This window comes from Platalea leucorodia, assembly GCF_965183815.1.
Source record: "Platalea leucorodia genome assembly, chromosome: Z".
NCBI lineage: Eukaryota > Metazoa > Chordata > Aves > Pelecaniformes > Threskiornithidae > Platalea > Platalea leucorodia.
Window position 1 is genome coordinate 37831840 of NC_138858.1, and position 22509 is coordinate 37854348.

General features: G+C 41.5%; 1 protein-coding gene across 1 annotated transcript in view; it reads left to right on the forward strand.

Moving 5' to 3' along the window:
• ADAMTSL1 (ADAMTS like 1) overlaps positions 1 to 16282 on the forward strand; it is a gene marked incomplete at both ends in the record, with an annotated part of 200599 nt that extends 184317 nt beyond the window's left edge. Inside the window, 6 exons of the mRNA XM_082335407.1 lie at positions 5819 to 6019; positions 7073 to 7253; positions 9950 to 10157; positions 13249 to 13358; positions 14358 to 14578; positions 16176 to 16282. Coding sequence (XP_082191533.1) covers positions 5819 to 6019; positions 7073 to 7253; positions 9950 to 10157; positions 13249 to 13358; positions 14358 to 14578; positions 16176 to 16282 — 1028 coding nt within the window. The remainder of the gene's footprint in view (positions 1 to 5818; positions 6020 to 7072; positions 7254 to 9949; positions 10158 to 13248; positions 13359 to 14357; positions 14579 to 16175) is intronic.
• Between the last annotated feature and the right edge of the window lie 6227 nt (positions 16283 to 22509).

Here is a 22509-nt window from a genome sequence, read left to right on the forward strand (position 1 = left end):
TTGTGCTATATTGAAAAATCTTTCCCATAAGACAAACTATAAAGACTTGTATCTTAGTTTTGCCACTTCAGCAAAACAGGTCTTACATACATATAACTTTCAGACATGATCTTACCTACCTTCATTTGGTTTGATAGCATTTTTAAAAATTTGAATACATCCTGTCAAATTTTCCTCCTTATGTTAGATACAGGATGGAATTAAATTTAACTCCATTTTAGGTTTAACATGCATTTCTCATTTCAGTCACCTAAGGAGAAAATCAGGTATGACAGGAAATTGGGGAAGTATTTCTCTGTGCCAGTCGGATCTCACCTACATGATGTGAACACAGTACTGCAGTGTGAACTACAACGTAGTAGTTTAGCACCAAGCTTGTATCTATTCAGATCGATCTGTGGCTTCTCTACATTTTGTTCCAAGCATTTTGTTCATCATTTCATCCTTAATCTCATAATTTGAATCTCTTTTAAAGGTATACTTTAACTCTGAATGTAGAGATTAGAGTGGATTCAAATCCTGTCAGGTTTCAAATCCTGTAGCTGCATTATATTTATCGCTTTAACACAGTGTATTGTCGTCTACCACAATTTTCTGCCAGAGTTCAGTAAAATATATTCAGAATCACAGAATTTTTTTTTAGCTTGCTTTATTTCAATTTTAATATAATTAATAATCCTGCTGCCAGATCCCTTCTTTCCTCCTTTGCCAGGCATTTCAGATAGTAGTCGGCAATCATCTTTCATCTCCCAATTTTATGTTTGGATAGGCACATGTCTGTGACTTGCAGAGGCAGGGGCATAGGCCTCCTGGTTTGTAGGTCTAGCTGAAGTTTTGTGTGAACTTTCTGTGCTACATTTACTGTACTTTGTGATGTCCTGAAACATGCAGTCCCTAACTAATTGGGATGCTTACTTTTTTTCAAATTCAGCCTTTTTTTTTTTGTTGGTTCAAAGTATTTTGAACTAATGCAGCACAAACATTTGCTTGTTTTGCAAGGAGTGATCACTGATGAATAGCAAGGGTGTAAAACTGAACTTTAAGGTACAAGCATTTAGTTGAACATTAATATCAATGGATCCAATCTGCATACCACAGTATGTGTTTATATCCAGGCTCTGCTACCCAGACGTATCTCTTAAACAGGAAATAATTTCCAGAGATGAAAGTGTTGGCCTGAGACTAAGAAGGTAAGAGTTTGATTTCCAGCCCTGCTGCTGGCACATGTCTTGGCCTCAGGTAAGACAGCAAGCACCTCCATGTGCCTTGGTTAGCTGCCGGGAGAATGGAAAAGGTCAGCTTAACTCCCGTGGCACAGCAGCTTCAGGGCTGCAGCTGGAAAGCTAAGTAGTTTGTTGAGCTCAGACTATACGACTATTTTGTTTAAAGAAATTTCAAAGAAACTGCCTCATCTTGAACTGAAGTCTTCACCTATATTCCATCTTTAATAAATATTAGAAATATTGCCTGGGATTAATCATCAGGTCAATAGTAAATTAGAGAGCAAATTAGTAAATTAGAGTTAGACAAATATGAATGCATGAAAATAATCTATATCTTAAGAATAGATATCTTTTTTAAAGGCGATGCTGTGGTTTTTTTCTTGTATTACAAACTGTATTTAGTACTTGCAAAACTTGTTTGATGTTTTTCTCATTGCTTTCCATACAGTTCTGCTGATTTAAGGTATCAGGCTGCTGAAAAAAGGAATCCTAAAATCAACAGCCTTTCCACTTGTTTTTTTCTGTCACTCAAGTCTGCAAGTGAAAGAGTGTTGCATGCTTCATATTTTGTTCTCTTAGCATTAGCACAGTAGCCCAGAGTCTTTCTGAAGCTACAGTCATACAGAAAGTGTTGCAGAGGTATAATGGGGAACTGAATTTGGCCTGCACTGTGCATTTATTCTTTCTTCTCAAGAAATTATTAGCATTGTTGTAAAACATTGGTCTTCCCTTTCCATATACCCCCTTGTTATCCTTGAAGTATTAACATTTTTCCTGCTAAAAGATGGAATTTGTATTAAATTTTTGTTCGTATCACCTCCAGCTCTTGCACATTCGTGACTCATCCTGGCTTTGAATTAATTCAGAGTCACAGCAGACTTTGGAAAGGAGGCTGAAGGCAGTATTTTCTTTCTCTGCTTAAGAAGGACTGAAGGAGAAGGGACTTCTCATGCCAGAGCTTCCACTGCTCAGGAACAGTCCCAAAAAAATGTTCCCTCCTCACCTTCCCAAGGGTTCTGATGCACTAAAGCTCTGCAATAGCTGTGCTGTCTGGAAACAAACCCAGTTTTTCCTTCTCAGGCGCTACAGGGACAGGTGTTGAGCTTTGGCAGGATAAAGCAGTCAGTGTCCACAGGGATGGGAGGAAATAGAGAATAGGTGTTGGTAATCTGCATTAAATGGTATTAAAATTATTCCTGGGAGATGAGAAGGGGATATTAATGGAACATGTTTTTTTATTGTACTCTGGTTCTCACTTCATATGCATAAAACATTATTCCACAGCTTATGCATACATACACGTGGGAAACTAATAGGAAATGTTACCTGTGAAATGTGATTGATGCTTGTTCTGCATACACAAATGAGGGGAGTATCCATTACATATGAGTCTCATAGGTGTTAGTAAAGTTTTATTGTTAAATGTTAAAAAAGGTAATAATTACTCACTGGTAGAATGTACCTAGGGAATAGTGTTTGGGGTTTTCCCCCCATATTACTGGCTGTTCCTTTAGCAAATATTTTATATGTACAACTTGGAAGAAGAAATAATATATGAGGCAAGTTAAATAGTCAGTACTAGGAAGACTATATTGCTTTGCCTAACAATACAATTTTTAAAGAAAAACAGGCATGAACTAGTACCGTTTGCACACTGAAGTCAATTTCAGTTCCTCTGCGTTTAACATCAAACTGACCTTTCTGCTTTCTTCATTTATCCTGTGCAAACTGTTTGCAAATGCAAACACTAAAACCAAGCTCACAGCATGTCTTTGTCAGTTGCCATGGCTATATGCTGACCTGTGGAAATCCCTGCAATTATCTTAAAAGACAAGCAAACTATAAAAAATTAGAATACCGTAGGCAAAAGTCATATAGCCACTTACTGTTAAGTTCGTCCGTTTCCTGTATATTCCTTCGTTTTCTGTTGGTTTTAACTTAGGCAGCCTTAAACCTGTGAGGCTGAAATCTTTCACGTCACTCATTTCCTTGAGAATGAGTATCTTTGAAATTGGATGAGTTACTTTTCAGCACAAGAGTAGGAAAAAACATGTCAGTACTCAGAAGAAAAGGAATAATTTAAAATGAAGCATAACAGGAATAAATAGAGAGCTTACAGAAATAGGAAAATGGACTGAGCAGCAAAGAAAGCTGTGTCTTTGTGGTCAGGAAGTGCGTGCTGGGGAGAGAACTGCCAAGGGTAAAACTGCGTTAGACCTTGCTGAAGAAATTAAAACAAATAGTGAAGACTCTTTACTCTTATAAATAAAAGTGGAAAATGGGAAGAAGGGAGATCACTGTGAGCAGTGTGCACTCTCTCATTCCGCCTTTTTCTTCCTTTTTTTCCTTTTTTTTTAATCTTTAGCTGCACTAAGTAGTGCTTTGCCAGTGAAACATTGTCATTGGAACTGCAGAGCCTACTGTGGGTACCACTCGCCTTCCACTGGGGAGCCCTTGCTCTCTGTGATGCCTGTTTCACACAGAGTGAGCCAGCCCCGAAGGGCAGCTTTATCCAGCCCACACCATTCCCCACTGTGGATGCAGGCAGGGCTTGCCAGCAACAGGGGACACAGCAAAGACCCATGTAGCTACTGCATCAGTGAGAGTCCCAGTATTTATCCCCACAAGCAGCTGAAGGGGTCTCCCCAGTGCCTGGACCTACCTCTCAGCATGAAAATGGCTGGGGTGTGCCACAGGTCACCACTGGCTTCTTCCATCTTGTATGAGTTCTTCTGCTTTGTATAAGCAAGAAAGCTTCGATTCTCGTTGGCAAGGCAGCATCTTCTGCCATAGGAACAGCAAAATTGGAGGTATGATTAATGGCAAAAAGCAGACAAGTGAAGACTACAGTATCCCAGTCCCTAGTATTAGTTTAGGGGTGTGACCAAAGCTAAGAACGTCAGCAAGGGTTCCTAAACAAAAAGTAATGTGCTCCTCAAGTCTCAAGGATTTGGTCTTGATGATGGTTGGAAATCAAACGGTTCAGCCTTCCTGGGTCAATTAATGAAAATGGTATTTTTATTCTTGCAGTGATAGACACCTCAGTAAGGTATAGACAAATTCTCAGGGAAAAAATGTATATTTAAATAAAATCTTGACTGCAGCAACTCTAAGTCATCTTACCTCTCTCATAGGAATAGTACTTGCTCAGTATATGTTAGCTGAGGATCTCTTCAGATGGGCAAACAAGAATGAAAGGAAAAACAGTAAAAAAAAGTCACATTGCAGTGTCTATTCATTGTGTAATGCATCTACAAAGGCATCATATTCACGTCCTTATTTGTCTGGTGAATAATAAATAATAATCAAATGACATGGAGATGACAATGAAGAAATATCAGCTGATGGAGTTATTCCTTAATCTTAGAACAGTCTTCCATCTTTTAGTATTTTAAATTTGTACTCTTCCTTTTTTTAATCCCATTCCTTTTGAACAGTGCTAGTGTGAATGTTCATGTATATATGTTACGTTTGTTTTTATAGTACATTTCTTTCAGAAGGGATTTTGTATAAAGTCATTCGTTACACATACATACTAATATAAACAAAATAGTGTAAAGCTGCAGTATAACAAACTAATGGCCAGTATAGATTGCATTCACAGAAACTCAGCCAGACCTTTCATGTATCAGTGAGATGCATGGAAATGCAGGACTAGCCTAAGCCACAAGCAGTCCAAGTAATATATGCCATCCCTTGTGCATGGCTTTTCTGTCTCCCCACCCCTGCAATTGGTGCAGATGGGTTGCACCACGGAAATTGCCTAGCTCTTTCTTTTTCCCCAGGAAATATGTAAGGGAACTTAGCTGTCTTTCCCAGGATATGGAAGTCTCACAAATCTTCTGCAGTTCATCATGAAACTGGCAAAGTGTGCAGCTGGTATGAGGACCACAGCAAATAGTATCTTACAGATACTCTCCCTCAGCTCAACAAGCAAAGAACTCACTGTGAACCTAAACCTCATCAGCTGTGCTTAGGATCCATAGGCATACCCATACAATGCTTCAGAACAGCAGGTTTTTTTCAGTTGCTCGTTTCGGTTGGTTGTTGATTGGCAAATTGCCCATTGCTGTGACAAAAAACCTCTAAAGGCTCTATTTTATCTGTTTTTCATCAGGTTTTTGTGTATCAAAAATTTTGTGTAAAATTTTGTGTAACAAAAACTTCTGATTTTTAATATAAAAAACAAGAGAGGAAGGTGGCCCTGTGGTTTAAATAGGAGGTTTGGAGACCAAGTTCTGTTCATATTGCTTGTTCAAGCGTGCTCCTTGAGCTTATGCTAGGTGTGTTACCTCCCTGTCCCACTTTCCTCAATACTAAAATGAGAATGATCCAAAGTCATGGGAACCTTAGAAGGCTTGGTATAAATATTTCCAAACTGGTCTGAGATTTTCATATGGCTTATTAACTGGCTTTTGGATAATTTTTCTTCCAGCTGATGAGAAGGTATTCATTACCACAGTATTCCTGTTTTTCATTATGAGGAGAAAATGGGATGTAATCGACTTGTTCTCCTAATTTTGACCACTTCAAAGAATGTAATTTTGCACCAAGTTCAGTACTCAGCAGGTTTCTTTCATGTCCCTGTTTTTCAGGTTGTGCTGTGGATGGTCATCCAACCCCAAACATCACCTGGCTTTACTCCGGCGAGCCTCTCAGTGTGCAGCATCGCCTCCTGGCAGCAGGCCGGATTCTTCAGATACTCAACGTCAGTGATGCTCCTGATGGTGAATTCAGCTGCCTTGCTCAGAATGAGGCTGGCTCGCTTACACAAAAAACGTCCCTGGCTATACAAGGTAACTTTCCAGTTTCAGTCCTGCTGCCCTGTGAAGCTCTTGCTGTGGACTTCCCTGCACTGCCTTTCTCATCATGGATTTCTCCTCTGTGAAGCCAGGACTGTCATGCACAGCAGGAAATAGATGTTTTGATGTTTTACTGCCATGGATATAGATTTGCAGGATTACCAGGTACCTTGCAGTGTCTTAGGTTTTACTCTACCAAAATGACGCCTGATATTTCTGGCCCGCTGAGCATACACGCCTTACTGATTCAAGCTATACTTATGCTTGCTCAGTCTGGACAATTTTCCTGTCCAGAAATTCAAGACAGAGGTGTCACAGTTTGAATCTCTAAAATTAGAAGCCCCTCTGTTAATCTACTAAAGTTAGCATTTCATAGTCTCTTCTTGCTTGAAAACCCTTTACTTGTAAAAATGCTGCAACTCTTGTAATTATCGTAGAAATAAGCTAAAGGTGCTAAAGCCACAGAACAGAGCAGTGTGTGGGCTGGAACAGAAAACGCAGCTTTCATTGCTCCAGTTGTTAGGGATAGAGTGGAGAACTACTTAACTTTTCTTTAAATTTTGCCATAAAATTTTAAGTTTGTTGCAACTCCCCCATTCATCTTCAGGACTGATGATCTGTATGATCTACCTGTTGAGAAACACACTGTTGTAAGATCCTAGAATCATAGATACTGCTGGTAACTGCAGTTAACTACATCTTCACTAAATCACACCCCTTTAAAAATATAGATGCAATGTCCTGTATCGCTGCCATCTGGCTTCATTTAACTGCTCTACCATGCCATTCACTTTCCATGCCTGATGCTTCTAAGCACCAAAAAATTAGGTTTGTTACACCAAAGACAATCAGTGGCTTACATCAGCTGGAATCCCGATCCTTCTTTGTTCATTGCCTGCTGCCTTGTAGGCGTAGGTAGCTCCCCTTCACATGAGAAACCAAGTCCAAATATTTCATCCTGGGGAACATCTCTGACTCTTTCTTTTCTAAGAGTCTCCTGCTGGCAGTTTTTGAGTATTAACGTGTCTCTCCCACACTTTTTGGCAGAATACCGGTGGTCAGTGGACAAGCTGATGGCCTGTTCAGCTTCCTGTGGCCACAAAGGGGTGCAGCTGCCTCAGCTGAGGTGCTTACTGGATGGGGCTGAAGTCAACATATCCCACTGCAAAGAGAAGCCCAAGCCAGCCCTGCAGCCCATCGCATGCAACAGGAGAGACTGCCCTTCACGGTTCGTCTGTCTTATGTTAAAATGTCATACATGCTTTTAAGATGTGCTTGAAGAGTTCTTTGCACTGGACATCATGCCGTTGCAGCCTCTCTGGTGTCTGTCTGAAGAAAAGTCATGACTAAAAGGGAATTCGTGAGTGCTTAACCTAGACAGTTGGGAATTTGTAGCAAGATTTGTGGAAAATATTGACAGTACATGGTAGAAAGAGACTTTACTCCTTCAGTCATTAGGTTAGAAAATAGAGAGGCTACTGCCTGCTGTTTATTAGCAAAGTTCACAGCTTGAGTTGTCTTGGGTGATTGCAGCCTTGCCCTATGTTGGATGAAAATATCATGCCTTTTCTGAGCTCTGTACGTATAGGAGTTTCGTCACCCAAGAACTGTAGGGTCATATCATTTTTGTGTTCCATGTAGCTTCATAGCAGTATATCCCAACAATATAACAGACAAGAAGCTACATTTAGCAGCTGTTTTGGGTTTTTTTTCTGAGTTCCTGTGTTGCCTGAACATCAATATCGGCAGGACTGTCACCGCAGCTGCAAAGAATTCCCTTAGCAGAGTGGAAATATCTTTTGTAGTATGGGCACACCTCATCAGATCTAGCGGGCATGAAGCAGGGTGAGACCGAGTTCTGCCTCCTTTTGGAGATTGCTAGCTTGTGGTTTCCTTGGGATTGTCACTCTTTGCCCCTGTAATCCCCTGTTTTTCAGTTACTGTTAAACACAATGGAGGTGGACAGCTTGAAAGACTTCTGACTACACTTAGGTCTTCCTCTGCTGTTTCCTCCCCACAGAACACACTTTCCTTCTTTGACACCCTTTGGTGCAAAGAAGAATACATCCTGAGTGCCTATCCAGAGAGTCAGTGTAGTATACTCCCTCCATGTCAAAAATGTCCTACTTCTGCAATTCAGTGGCTCCTTAGCTGAGATGTGTAAACATGCTTTTCCGTATTTTTCTGGGTTTTTACTCCCTCCTCCCTTTTATTTCCACTGTGGACATGGTGTGTTTCAGTATACAAGCACTTAAAAGTAGTCAGGATCTCAAGAGAAATCTAGTACAACTTCTCTCATTCAACAGTGATTTGGGACTTGTATTAAAAAAGAGAGTCTAAGCTGAGGCAAGAAGAGGTGCTAAGCAAGCTGATGAGCAGTAAGCAGCCAGATTTACCACTCTTGCTGTGTCTTGGGTATATGGCAAGGTTCTGTTTAATTACCTTTTAAAATATATTCCTACCCCTCTTTGCAGGCAAATGTTTTCTGAGTTGCCAGATGAGTCATAAGAAGGAAACCAAAAGAGATTTGATGAAATATGAAACACACTCATTAGCAGCAGTTTTCCTTGGTGATGGCAGTAAATTCCATGGAAATGGTTTATATCTTTTTATACCTTCCCTGAACTGTAACGCAACCCACAATCCTCCCTCAGCTCCTGAGAAACTGCTGAGATGTAAGCTTGGAAATAAAAGTTGATTGAAATGCAGAGCAGAGCTTTATGAGGGTTGCGGAAACTTCAGATTCAACCTCATCAAACTGCATGAAAAAATGTAGCAGTGTTTTTGTTTTCCATGTTGGGAGTGTGTTTGTTTATATACTTCTTTCTGTGACCACGGGAGTTAATCACCCGCAGAAGACTGAAGAATAGCAATGAATGCCTCTCCATGGGACTGGAGAACACTTATTGCCTATTTTGTAAAGTAATCATAAACGTTGGTGAGGGAAGTGATAGGCACTATTTTCTGCCCAATAACACAAATCCTGCCAAGTATCCTGAAACTTAATGAAGCAAAGTGCTGACTTGACCATAGAACTCTTCAGGAAACCAGTAATCAGTCCCATCCATCCTGTTCCTACCTACCTCCTTCCCAAACCCAACTATACGAGTGTTTCGCTTAATGATCCTTAAAGAGACAAAATGTGTTGTCCATCTTGGTAAGAGTTTGGACCTGGACTCTTATTTTCTGTTGTTACAGGCTTTCTACTAGTTACACAGAATTTTTTAAACCCCAGCATATAGGGGTTCAGAGCCTCAGCCTCAGCTGGCGAATGCATGGTCTGAGCTCAAGAGAAAAGAAGAAAGGTGTCCTTTGTCTCTGGACTGACTGTGCACCAGCCCCATCCCTGAGCAACCCTCAGGCATTTCTGGATTATTCCAAATGTAAGGGGCATTACAGAGCAGGCAGACACCAGCAGAACCCAGCAGGCTTTTGCCTATTCTGTCAGCAGCAAGTTCAAAGTGGCCTGTGAGCTACTCCAGCAACTTTACGGAGATAGTTTTCCCTACTAAGGGGTGTAAATGGGCTAGTCATTGCTGGTGTTGTGATTGTAACCTGTGACAGAGGCCTTCGTGGCACAGTGGTGTAAGAACAGCTATGGCCAACCGCTGTGCCTGGGCTAGAAATATTTACTAAGCCTTTAAAAAGAGCCTTAAGGGCTAGAAAATTAATTCTGGGCCCAAAGAGCCTTGAGAAAGATAATTTAACAAAAAATGTGTGCTTTTCTCAGCTTTCATCCTCTGAGCAGTTTTCAGTGACTACTGTGGGAGGCCGAAGCACTCAGCACCTTCCAGGATCACACCCTAAATGAACCAAGCCATTGTTGCCTTTCTTTGGTCCAATACATAAAGACCTGTTGACACCTATGATCCTCCAGATGGTGGCATGTATCTGCTCCCTGACCTGTTCTCCTCTCTCTCACAGATGGATGGTAACATCGTGGTCTCCTTGCACACGGAGCTGCAGTGGAGGCATCCAGATGCGGCGAGTGACATGTCAGCGCCTGACAGCAAAAGGCAGCTCTGTCCCAATGTCTAATGAGGCTTGTGCCCAGGTGTCCAAGCGCCCTGTGGACACACAGAACTGTAACAGGCAGCCCTGTGTTGAGTGGGTGGCCTCCTCCTGGGGCCAGGTAAGGAACAAGACAGCAGTCCAAGGACAGCCTCATAGTGTGGTCTAGAAAAAAGGGACAGAAAATGAGAGGAGTGATTTCACACCCTGGTATCTTTAGGTTATGGTCTGCAAGCTTTTGAGGAGGCAGTTAATTTGCTTAGCTCTTTCAGATCCCTATTTGATGCACTGCATGCTTGGATTTCTGTATTTTCCCACGATCCCTAGAAATGCTGCTTGTGAACAGGACTTTTATTGCAGACCCCCTTATCATCCCCAGTGGAAAGGTCTGCAGCTCCTCTTTATAGTGACAGGTGACATATCTGGGAAATAGCATTCTCCAAGTCTTAATTTCCCTTATCACTCAGTGAGTGTGTTTCAGTTTTGGTTGGCAGGAGTGAGGACTGATGATTGTGATAGGTTTGGGGTGGGGGAGTTGTACAATAACCCAGTTTTACAAAGTTGCTGATGTTGCCTGAGAATGCCAAAAAGTGAGAGCTTTCTTGATTTGCTTCATGATGAAAAGCAGAATGGAGGGCTAAAAGCATCTTCAGACCATTTTGTGCTGTTTTGCAGATCTTCAAGTTCTCTCCTTGCAGCTTCATACAATGATCAGGTGTTTAAAACCTTGACTCCATAAATAACAAATGTTCCAAGTATTTAAATTGTTTTATTGTGGGAATCTGCAGAAGAGTTTTGTCTTTGTCTTTCTGTTAGCTATGAGATTTCCTGAAAAGACACTTGTCAATATGTAGTCAATTATAGCCTGGGACCAGTCATTACTATGTGCTTTCCTCCCCTTTCTCTCCACTTCATCTTGACTGAGCTGTATGTGAAGGTTGATGAGTCCACTACAGTCCAGATTTAGGGGTAGAAACTCACAGATTTTAGCCCAAAGATCTCCAGAGTGGTGATTCAGACGGGGGTATAGCATTCCAGGGTGAGTAAGAGACAGGGTTAAAACCACAGAAGCCAATTTTGCTAGAGGTTAAAACCAGATACCAATATTGCTTTAACATCACTTTTGGTGAAATAAACATTTTCAAAGGGAAAAAGAAAAGGCACTTTGACAAAATGGAAGTACTCATACCTCTAATTGAAATAAATGATGAGTCAGGAAAAGGTATAGAAGTGAGGCTTCTTACCATGGAAGAAAAGGCTAAGAAAATAATTATCCAGAGTAATAACTGTCAGTCTTGACATATAGTGACCTATCATGAAGTATTTTGCCTCCTTTTCTAATTAGCATGTGGTAAGTCAGTTTGAAAACAATGGCAAATGCTATCTCATTGTATTAGAGGTTAGAGCAATATGATAATTTGTTATTAATAGCCACAAGCATTCTGTGTTTACTTGGGGTAATATGCACAATACATTGTGTGGCATCAGGTTTTTTTACAACGTTGGTAGTAAGAAGTGTCTTCAGCTACTAGAACTAGTTATTGTTTACTACTTGAAAACAACTTCATTTAACTCTTGCCTGTGTATTTTGGAAATTTCTCTCATGAAAGGTGATTGAGTTTTTTATTACATTTATGAGTAAAGCTTGGAATTATCCTTTTATACGAAAGAAGCAAATTTTCACTCCCAGTGGAATTCCAGGTAAGGATTGGATTATCCTGGCAAAAAGTCAATTACCTCATCCTTATTTTGTAGATCATTATGGGCTATATTGTTCCCTATGACATCATACTCAGCTCAGACAATCAAAGCGGTCTGAATTAATTTGTTAGACCTAACCTCTGTGCATTATAATATAATATTTCTTCTACCTAGCTTACAAGAAAAATCACGTCCTACGTGATTCTATATAGCTCAGTCCCCAAGCCAGAAGACTGTTATCTAATTACAGTTAGGAACATATCACTGGCTCAGCGTCTCCATGGATCAATGACCTTCTTGGTAGTATCATGGAGTATCAGGTCCCTGTTGCCCAGGTGTAGTGACCAACTTTCCCAACTCACAGAGAAAATAAACAGACTACCTAGTCTAACCCTACCTCTAGAATGAATTCCTTTCCTTCATTTAACGTTAATGGCATTTTGATCTCCACTATGTAATCCTATAGCGTTTTAAAACTACTGACTCAGGCTTGCTGGTGATGAGGACTACAAGTCCCCGCAGATGTCGCAGGAGTGCTCCACATACTCCAACGAATGACGTTTCCATCCACCTTGCTCAACAAGGGGGTTGACTGGCAGCAACTGGAAACATGGCAGTCACTGCTTCTCTCTCCCAGTTGTCAGGGAGGGAAGAAATAGCAGCGGGAAGGGAGTATTATGTGAGGAATGCATGGCAGTGTGAAATAGGGCTCCTACTGATGGGGTGTGGAGGGGGCAGAGGATTGGTCAGCAGCCCTTCCCTGGCAAAAATTCCTCCCTCACACTAAGGTCCCTTTCTTAGCCCTCAGTCTGTTCTTGAATATAATTTCCAGACACTTAGAAAAACAAACTGTTCCCTAACAGTTGATACAACTTCAGAAGAACACAAATACATGCTTCATACCTATAGCTAATTATGATTTAATCAGAGAGGATTAGAAAAGTTAAACAGTAAGTACATGATTGATAAGCTTGAATAGGTTAGGATAACTTCAGTATTGGAGCAAGCTTGCAGATGTGCTGTGTTCATCATGCTGGCTGCTTTTGTTTATTGTCCTGCAATGCTTTTAAATTATTAAATGGAGTGGGATATGTTCTTGGTTCGATGCATTCTTGGTTATTAACTATTTGCCCATAGATTGTGGTAGTACAAGCTGCAAAATGCACAATAAATGTATTGGGATTTCCTGTATGGATCATGGACTCCTAGCTAATGACATGAAAGCATTTTATTTGTCCTAACAGATGTATTTAAGATTGAACTACTGAAGAGGAGAGGTAATGAATCTGCAGAGCAGATATAGAAATGCAGGTTTAATGCTGCTGAAGGAGGGTGAAGTAGGGCAGAAGATGACTGCATGCTCAGCCTTCAAAGCCTGCAGAGCTGCAGGAGGTGCTCGAAAGCTCAACAGTCACTGCAGAGCAGTATGCACCTTGTTTCACCAGCAGTCTTATAGAAGAGGAACATGTCCAGCCTTTCACCTCCCTTGAGTGATTTTTCTATGTTCACAGTGTAATGGGCCTTGCATTGGACCACGACTGGCTGTACAGCACAGACAGATATTTTGCCAGACCAAAGATGGGACTTCTGTGTCATCAGATCAATGCAGTGCCTTACCAAGGTAGGACAGGAACGTCTTATGTCTGAAACCACTACCCTTTGTGGAGACGTTGAATGGACTACTGACTTAACTGACAACTTTTGGGTTTCCCCTATGTAACAAAGAGGTCATGCTGCAACCCATACTGTTATGTGGTACAAATCTCACCAGGCTTAAGCCCAGGTTTCGCTATTTGTTCCTATGAGCCCCCAGAAAAAAAAACAAACACTAGTTGGCCAACAACTGGAAAGTCTTCAAGGCATGTCAAATCCTGACTGAAAGGCTGTGCTATCTCCTCTTAAGCTGCCAGTATCCTTCTCTCTTATTTAATCACAAGCACTAACTGTGGGAAAAAAGGGACTCCATGGCTTTTATTTTCCTGCAGATAAACTCCACTGTCAACATTGTAAAGTTATATTTACTTTACAATGAGACTTAGGTATGTAAATCATGCCTGATCATTACTGAAAATGAATATAATTGGCTCTGTGGCTCCCACTCATGTATTTCATAATCTGTGTGACAAATAGGTGGGAACCAAGTGTGCCTGTGCATCTTCTGCGAGACTGCGTTGAAGGGATAAGGAGGGTTTCAGAGAATCAGTTTTGTTCCCACTGGCTGGAAAGCCGTAAAAATATTACAAAGCCCTGCTGGGTCTTACCATTGCCACTTTACTCATTGCATCTTTTCAGTGGACGTCTGGTCTGACACTTCATGGAGAGGACATTTTGGCCAAATCCTCAAATAGTTCAAATGGTCATTTAGCTCCAGTAGTGCTATACCAGTGTGCACCTGCTGAGGGTCTGGTCCTTGAGTGCAGTTATAAACTGCCTTTCAGTGCACTGGAGCTACCGCCACTTGCACCTGCTGCATACCTGACCCATACGGTGCTCTGAGCCAATTATGTTTCGGATGTGCAAGACTTGCTGTCCTGGGAACTTGCATGACACCTGGAGCGGCGTGCGCTTGCTCCCTGAGCAGTGTGGTGACAGGTCACCCCTCCCTCCCTCCTGCCTGCAGGCCTTTGAGCACCCAGAACTGCTGGACTGACATCTGCGGCGTGCACTGGAGGGTCAGCCTGTGGACCGTCTGCACAGCTACGTGTGGAAACTACGGCTTCCAGTCCCGGCGCGTGGACTGCGTGCATGTCCGCACCAACAAACCTGTGCTGGAGCATCACTGCGCCTGGAGGCCGCGGCCAGCGAACTGGCAACGCTGCAACATCACACCCTGTGAAAACAGTACGTTGCTGAGAGGAGGGGAGGCAGTGCCTTGTGGGGGGAGGAAAGAAGGCAGAGCCATCTCTCAGAAATGCATCACTGAACCTTGCAGCTGGGCATCCTGGGGAACCTCCAGCCTGAACATGTGCAAAATGCGGTGTCCAAAACTCAGCGCCCCAGGGGGAATGGTGACCTTTGTGGTTTGTTGGTGATGCTGTTAGCGCTGGGATTGCATCCCCTTGCTAATAACATGTGAAATGGCTGATGCAGTCTTAACTTTCTATTAATGGTACAGACAGAAAGAAAAATACGAATCACAGACTGCTGGCTAATAGTTAATATACAATAAGTCTAAATCCAGTGGGTAGGTTGATGATGGAGACTCCTGGAATGGAGGCTGCTTGCTGTCAGGTGACAAGCAACTAATTGGGCCTGCCAAAGGACTAGAAAAGTTACAAATATTTTAAAAAATAAAAAAGAACAGATGATGTGCCTCTTTGGAAATGTTGCCTCACTACGGCAATGTCCTCTTGGGAAACACCAGGCAGCACAAGTTTAAATCACTATCTTTTCATTTCCCCTGGCTCGCACTTCACGTGCTGATTTTGATGGGCAGATCCCATTGTCTAGCATGCAAGCTGGTTGCTGTGCAGTCGTTGCAGAAGCAGCAGCAGAACATGCCTGCGCTTGCCTACAGCCATGGCACCTCTGACACTCCCTCTCAGTAGAGGCAAAGCAGACTCCATAGGTCCAAACCCATGAGCTGAGGTTGAGGTGGCCTAACGGAAGTAGAAGGGCTCAGGAAGCTTACAGGTACCAAGCAAGACCTTTGCTGTCCCTCCAGCCTCTTCCTGCTATGTAGAAATGTCCCACACCTAGGCAACGGTGGAGTTATTTGGTACAGACATTACTGGAGAGGGCTGTGCAACCGCTCTGTGAGGACCCCCTTTCCAGCCTTAGCATGGAAAGTGGGAATCCCTCAGGCAACAACACACCCAAGGTCTTGCAGGGATACTGGACAGTTTTCCAATCTGGAGCTCGAAAGCAGGAGGCTGCGAGCCTTAAAAACTATCCAAATTATTGCAGGATTTAAGTCCTAGGGGAGTTCAAAAAGTGTCTTAACATCTTCACCTCAGGGTATGCTCTGCAACACACATGTGAAAAGCACAACACAGCAGCTGGTCAGCTGGAGTGGCACTCCCACACGCTGTCTCTTCAAATGGAAAAGGTTGACCAAAGTGCCTTTGAGCTGCTCTGTTAAAACAAGTTTCCAGTTTTATTTATGACTTAATCTGTGGTTTAACAACTGTTATGAAACTCCTAGAGCCTCTCTAAAACGCTGATAAATGGCAAACCAAGAGAGTGTTGGAGCAGCCCCACAAGCCCTCTCCCCAGGCTCTGAAAGCAAAGGCTGCCCACCACATTCTCCTTTGAGCCGTTGGCTGCTTGAAGTCCCCACTCAGTCTTTGCAGCAAGTCAAGCTCATGCTCGTAGTGAGACCTCCCAACACAAAGCTGTCTTTGTCCCCCTCTTGGCCACCCCATGAAATGTTCTCAGGTAAGAAATCCTTCTTTCATTGCTTCATCACCATTTCTCCTTTTTGTTTCCCCTTTGGCAGTGGAGTGCAGAGACACTACAAGGTACTGTGAGAAAGTGAAGCAGCTCAAACTCTGCCAGCTCACCCAATTCAAGTCACGCTGCTGTGGGACATGTGGAAAAGCTTGAAGACAAAAGCAATGAAAATGGAGGAACAAGGGGATCACAGCCTTTGCTTCACTGAGGCAAGGACTTTTACAGAAAATATAAATGGAATGGAATTCTTTTTTTCATTTTATTTATTTATTTCCCTTTTAAAAAAAAAAAAAAAAGAAACCATTTTACCAAATCATTGTTGTAAAGGGACTTGACAAGTTTTCCCTTCTACGAATCTGGGAGACAGAATGCAGCAAAATACAGTCATGAGTATACCACAAAGAATCAGTGAGCCCCACACCACCAGCAGTGGGCCTGAGAGGAGTGGGACTGCCCCATAATCCATGTACATGGCTGGGGATACACCAACAGACAGATGGGGAAGCGGATCAGAGTAAAAAACTAGCATCACATTGGACCACCGCAATATGAAACAAATAATCAAACAGCTTGGCAGGTCATGGGGTACTGGAGAAAAAAAAAAAAGGCTAAACTAAACATTCAGCTATGCAGTATACAGATACTTCATCTATCTCAGACTACTTTGGGAATATAAGCATATGATTTTGCTTTATAAACCTATTTATTACATCCAAGATTTGATTTCTTTTTTTTCTTTCTAAACCCTTCTCTCCTTCTCACACCAGGCCTTCAAATGGTTTCAGTAGGAGATCCTTGTGATCTTTACGGGTCTGGTGTCTAGGGAAGTTGAACAATAGTACGTAATGTGAGTGAGACTAAAACACACATGAAAATGTTCCCAGGTTGTGCTTGTGAGGGAGGATCGGGTATAGGAGAGTTGCCCTCAGCACAGACGTGAGCTGATGATGGTAGTTATTATCCAGGAGAAGGAGAGAAAGTATGATTTGTTATTGACAGACTGTAGTACAAACCTGCAAATGCTGTCCTGTAGAGAGCACAAGCAGGAAAGATAGCAATTGTCTGTGGTAACAGGAGCTACTTCACATACTCCATCCTCCTAACACTCATTTGGAAAAGAGAGGAGTACCAGTTCCCAGAGTTTTGGTGCTTTCAGACCTGGGGTTTTGGAAAGGAACTTGAGGAAGTGGGTTTTCCTATCCTGCTAATGTGAATTTTTTCTCTCCTGGAAGCCAAGCCTTTTGGACAAGTAGTAGAAAAGAGCTGTATTGTGATTTCTTGTGGTTATTCCTACTCTGTAGAAACAGAATGGATTCAGCATCAGCCCCAGAGGACTAATGCCAATAATTTTTAACAAAAGTGCTCCTCTCTAGCTGCCTCCCACAACAAAACAGGTGCTATAAAGCAGCACATTTTTAAGCCCATGTATAACACCCTGAAGATATGATGTAAAAAGTGAGGCTCAAACATCACACCCACAGCATGACTTTGCATGCTGCCTGTGAGTCTTTCCCCCTGGCCAGCTGCAGTGGTTATTCAGCCAGTGAAGCGCTTTTCCTTTTAGTTCCTGGACACTCTCTACTCTGCTCAGAATAGGGCCCTAAAATTAGAGGAATCTGCAAAGTAGGGGTTTTGAGCATTGTGAAACTTTAAAGGAGAGCTATCTGGATCTGAGGTTTTGGTTCAAGACCATCTCTAAATTAAAGGCTTGGCTGTGCCTCTCATGTCACCCTCAGTGGGGTTCGTGCCTTGTGATCCATTAATGAAATGCTGTTCAAGGACTGCTGTGTTACAGCTTCCATGACATGTGGATTTTTCAGCAAAACTGGGAGTCCACTTCTGAGGTTAGTGCCAGGTTCATGACATTAAATTGTCTCAAGCTGGGTTACTTCAAAACACATCTGGCAGTGAATGCTCTTACTACAAATGGGTCTTCAAGAAATAGTGTTGCTAAGCATCAGTGTAACTTTTTATTTAAAAAAAAAGAAGAATGTCTTTCTATGTATGTAAATGTATATCTTTTCTGTATATTTATTAGGATTTCTTGTACAAAAAGTGCAATATTAATAATTGTACATTATTTTGTCCAGATAAAACTATTTTGGGTTTTTTTTAAATCTCCCCAGAATTTTGTTCCTCTAAAATCAACAGTAATAGTGTATTTCTCTTAATTTTAATAGCATTTGCATTTAATTAGGGATCTGCTTCACTGTGCACAGAGTGCTTTATAAACTATGACATGAGGGAGGGATGATGTTTTTAACTTGGGAAATGATAATTATGCATGGAATGAAGGACAATTCCTTAACAACAATAATAATAATAATAATGATAATGATGATGATGTGGTGGATATTTCTAGTACAGTAGTTAACAAAAAGCAGTACGGGGAAATATTTTCATTTTTTTAATAGCAAAACACATTCAGATGATCACATGTTGAATAGTAGCTGTGTAACTGTGCATAGGATAAACATGAAGGATCAGATCTAGAGGGCCACTGTGTTGTCTCTGCACAGTGTGGATTTAATTTCACATGTCTGTCCTCTGAATTGTGACTTGGCAGCATCTCAGTTAAGATAAGGATTGCTGGATATTTCATGAAAGGACGCTTTCCTTCTCTAAAAAGAAAACAAAACAGCAAACTTGTATTTATATAACTTTTTGTACAAGTAATGCAGGTTACTTATTTATCTACTGATGTCTGACGTGTTGTTTATTAATCTTAAAAACAAAAGCCAAACAAAGTAGCAAAGCTGTTGGAGTACTCTGTCCTTATTATGTATTACGATAACAGCACACAGCTCTTACACAAAGTACACATGATCTACCTGCCTTGGGGAAAGAGGATGTCTTAACTTGTTTTTAAAAGTCTCCAGCCATTAAGATTCTGCACCTTGTCTTGGACAAGGTTTACCTGTTTTAATCCTTCACCTGTTTTAATCCGTCATTTGCTTTGCTTTATTCGTTTTCGCTAATGTCTTGCCTCTGTTGCTCTTGTGGAAGTATAAAGCCATCACTGCTGGTCCTAGGATCATGGAAATCAGTAAAAGTATACCCCTTTTTTTCTGTGCAGCAATGCTTAAAGACATCTTGTGACATTCCTCGGCAACCTATGGCATGAAGCAACCCCTATTACTTCAGTCTTTCCTTATAGGTCGCTGCTGCCTTCAGTAATAGAGCTTGCAACTCCTTGAAGCATTAAGCATACACATAGAAGGAATCCTGGTAATGATCAGAATTATAGGGGGAGGGGAAAGAAGAAAAAAATTAATAAAGCAAAAGCATTTTCTCTTAACAAAGACAAAACCAAGTTTTGAAAACTAAGCTGGTTCTGCTGTTGCCCTTTTTCAACAAATGATACACTGTCTCTTCTTAAAGGGAGCAGTGATTTTGCTCTGATTTACTGACAATTTCCCTAGTATCATGTTCCCATATAGGCTTTTTAGACACCTACATTGCAGGTAAATAATACTTCACACATACATAAACACACACAGAGATGCAAGCCAAAGACCAGATCTAAGACTTCCAAGCAACAGTATTGAAGACAATGGGAATTTGGTCATTCATTTTGAGTAAAACAAGTATAGAAGCTGGTGTTGATGTAAAATGAACAGCAGGCCAGCTTAGGTTCTCAAGAGAATAATTATTCTCTTTTTTTGTATATTGCTGTAGTTACCAGTCAAGTCAAAAAGCCTTCAAAAACTTAAAAGCAAGCTTCCAGTTTTGTTCTCTGTACTAATTTTTCTCTAGGAAGAAAAACAGTACTGCAACAAGCAGAAAAATGCAGTGCTGAAAGGTTCCCCCCAGGAGACCTACTCCTGTCCTCTGTTATGTGGCAAGGTAAGCACAGCTAAACTACTCCAGGCATGTATGTCTGCATATATGCTCTTAAAACCATAGAAGCCATAGGCAGAGTTTTCCAAAGTACCCTTTAGCTGGAAATTTTTTTCCTACTGTCTGTCCACAGTTATATGGACTGCAATTGAAGCTTTTTTCTTTTTAAGTTATGATCCTTTTTGTAAGTTCCCCTATCAAACAAAAAGCTAATGATCACCTTACCATCTGTTGGGCGTCCAAATATTGATTCATAAATAAATTTGATTACTCTATATCAGTATAAGCTGACACTTCTATGTGTAGAAAAAGGTGAAACAAGTGCTTACTCTCTTCCAGAGTTTCAGGACCGTAGAAGGCCTTATAAGTTCTTAATGGCAGCTGTCAGTAAGTCACTGATCATTTCAGCTAGTAATTGAATGAATTAACTTCGTTCATTCAATTATCTAACTTTTAACACAGAAGCTTTCAAACTGTTTTGAATGTCAGATTTTGTCACAGACTACCAGTGTACATAGATGGGAAGCTCAGAACTGCTAATGCTAACTATGGCTCTGCATATTAGCCGCAGTTCACGAATCATCAATTTAGCCATTCCCTTCATCCTCTTTTTTAAGGTGTATGTATATTTATCAATAGTGTTATATATTAACTGTTACACTCAGCTTTTATTTGTGGAAACTAAACCAAAGAAGATGTCAAATACTTTAGTTTGCAAAAAATTGAGGGCAGGGACAATCAGACATCCTTTTTCTAGTGATCGTACACATTTCTCACACTAAAAGCATATTGGATAATCATCACTTTCACCTACATTGCTTTTCATCATCTCCACCCAGCATGTCCCCTTCAATCAATCAGAATCAAATCTAAAACCTGGTCAGAGTAATTTTCATCAAATTTTGATGTAAAGTTCTCACTAAGGCATTTCAATAATATGCAACCCAACATGTTATTTATCCAGATTTATAAGGGGAAAACCCATATCTCAGCATCTCCTCTTCTGATTACAATACTTATTTCTATCCTCCCCTGCCTTTTCACTGAGATACAATTTATTTGCTTCCATTCTCAACTTCACACACGAAGACACGAACACAACAATACATTTTATTCTCCATCTGTCCCTCTGAGAAGCAAATACAGTGCTCAGCTTCATCTTTCATTCAGTGATCACTGATGAAGACTAAGACTAGAAAGTCCATGAAATCACAGACTCCAGCCCTTCTTTTTTGCCAGAATGGTTACAAAACCTAAAATAGCCTCCACTGAGCCATCCAATGCATTTTGGGTGGCTGAGTAAGCAAGGCTCCGAGTATACAAGTGCCTTAGCATTAGTGAAGTATCACAGCAGGGTCCATTGGGAAGTCTTTTTAAATGAAAAAAAAGAAACTGACAAAACAGAGCACAAAGTAGCTCACGAAATGCATTTAAAACAGGATCATCAACAGTGGCTCCTCGCTAATGTGAGTTTGTATACCAGCTCATGCTCATATAAAGAAGGCTTTACGCAGGGAGAAAGAAGGTTAGCACAGCAAAAAATGGCTTCTGACCAATAAAAAAACTATCATCAACCAAAAAAACCAAAATAAGATGAAACAAAATCAGTTTGCAAGTACTATTGTTAGAGATACTGAGGGCAAAGCATATACCCTGTCACTGACACAGAAAGTAGCTGACAGCATAAAGTAATAAAAAAAAGTGTGAAAGTTGAAATATGGCTGCCAATATCACCACCTATAACCACAATTGGATACAATTCATTCTCATGAGAATCTTGCCAGTGCTTTTTGTTTTGCTTTTAATGCAGGAAGCCCACTGGACATGCTTTGCCCTTCACGCATAGCGGCTTTACACTGGTGCCTACCTTTGGCACTGTGACTGATGAGCACACATGTTGGGAGACCTGCACATGCTTACTTCACAGAGAAACAGGGGATTGCATGGGAATGTCTTTAATGGCGCTCTCTGAGTCTATATCAATCTGTACCATGTGCAAATTATACTGCCTCTGGCTGCTCTGAACTGCACATGTTGATTGTTCCTGAAGTGGGGCAGACAGGAAGGAGTGATGCAGCATTGCATCGCCCGCCACACACCCATTTCTCCTTGGCACCCCACTGTGCCCGTGACAAGAGCCCAGAGCTGCCACTCTCACCTCACTTGCTTACATAGCTCCAAAGAGCCCTGCAGGTCGTTGACCCTGACAGCTGATTTAATTACTAAATTTAATTGCTAAACACTACTTCGTTCCAAGGAGAGACTCCATCATACCATGCTCCTTCCACACTCCCTTCAAAATGACTGCCTCTGTCAGCAAGAGCAGCAGCTTTTGAGGAAGTTGGTCACCATGTTTCTAAAGGCCAGATTCCTCTGCACAGCATGTCAGTGAAGCTACTGCAGCATCACCACTAAGCTCACATGACAAAAGCCACCCTAGTACCACAAAACGCTCATCCTTCACCAGAGGTGGCATTCTTGTCTTGCAGGGTGCCTCCATGCTTGCCCAGACACACAGATTTCCCGGGCACCAGCTGAAA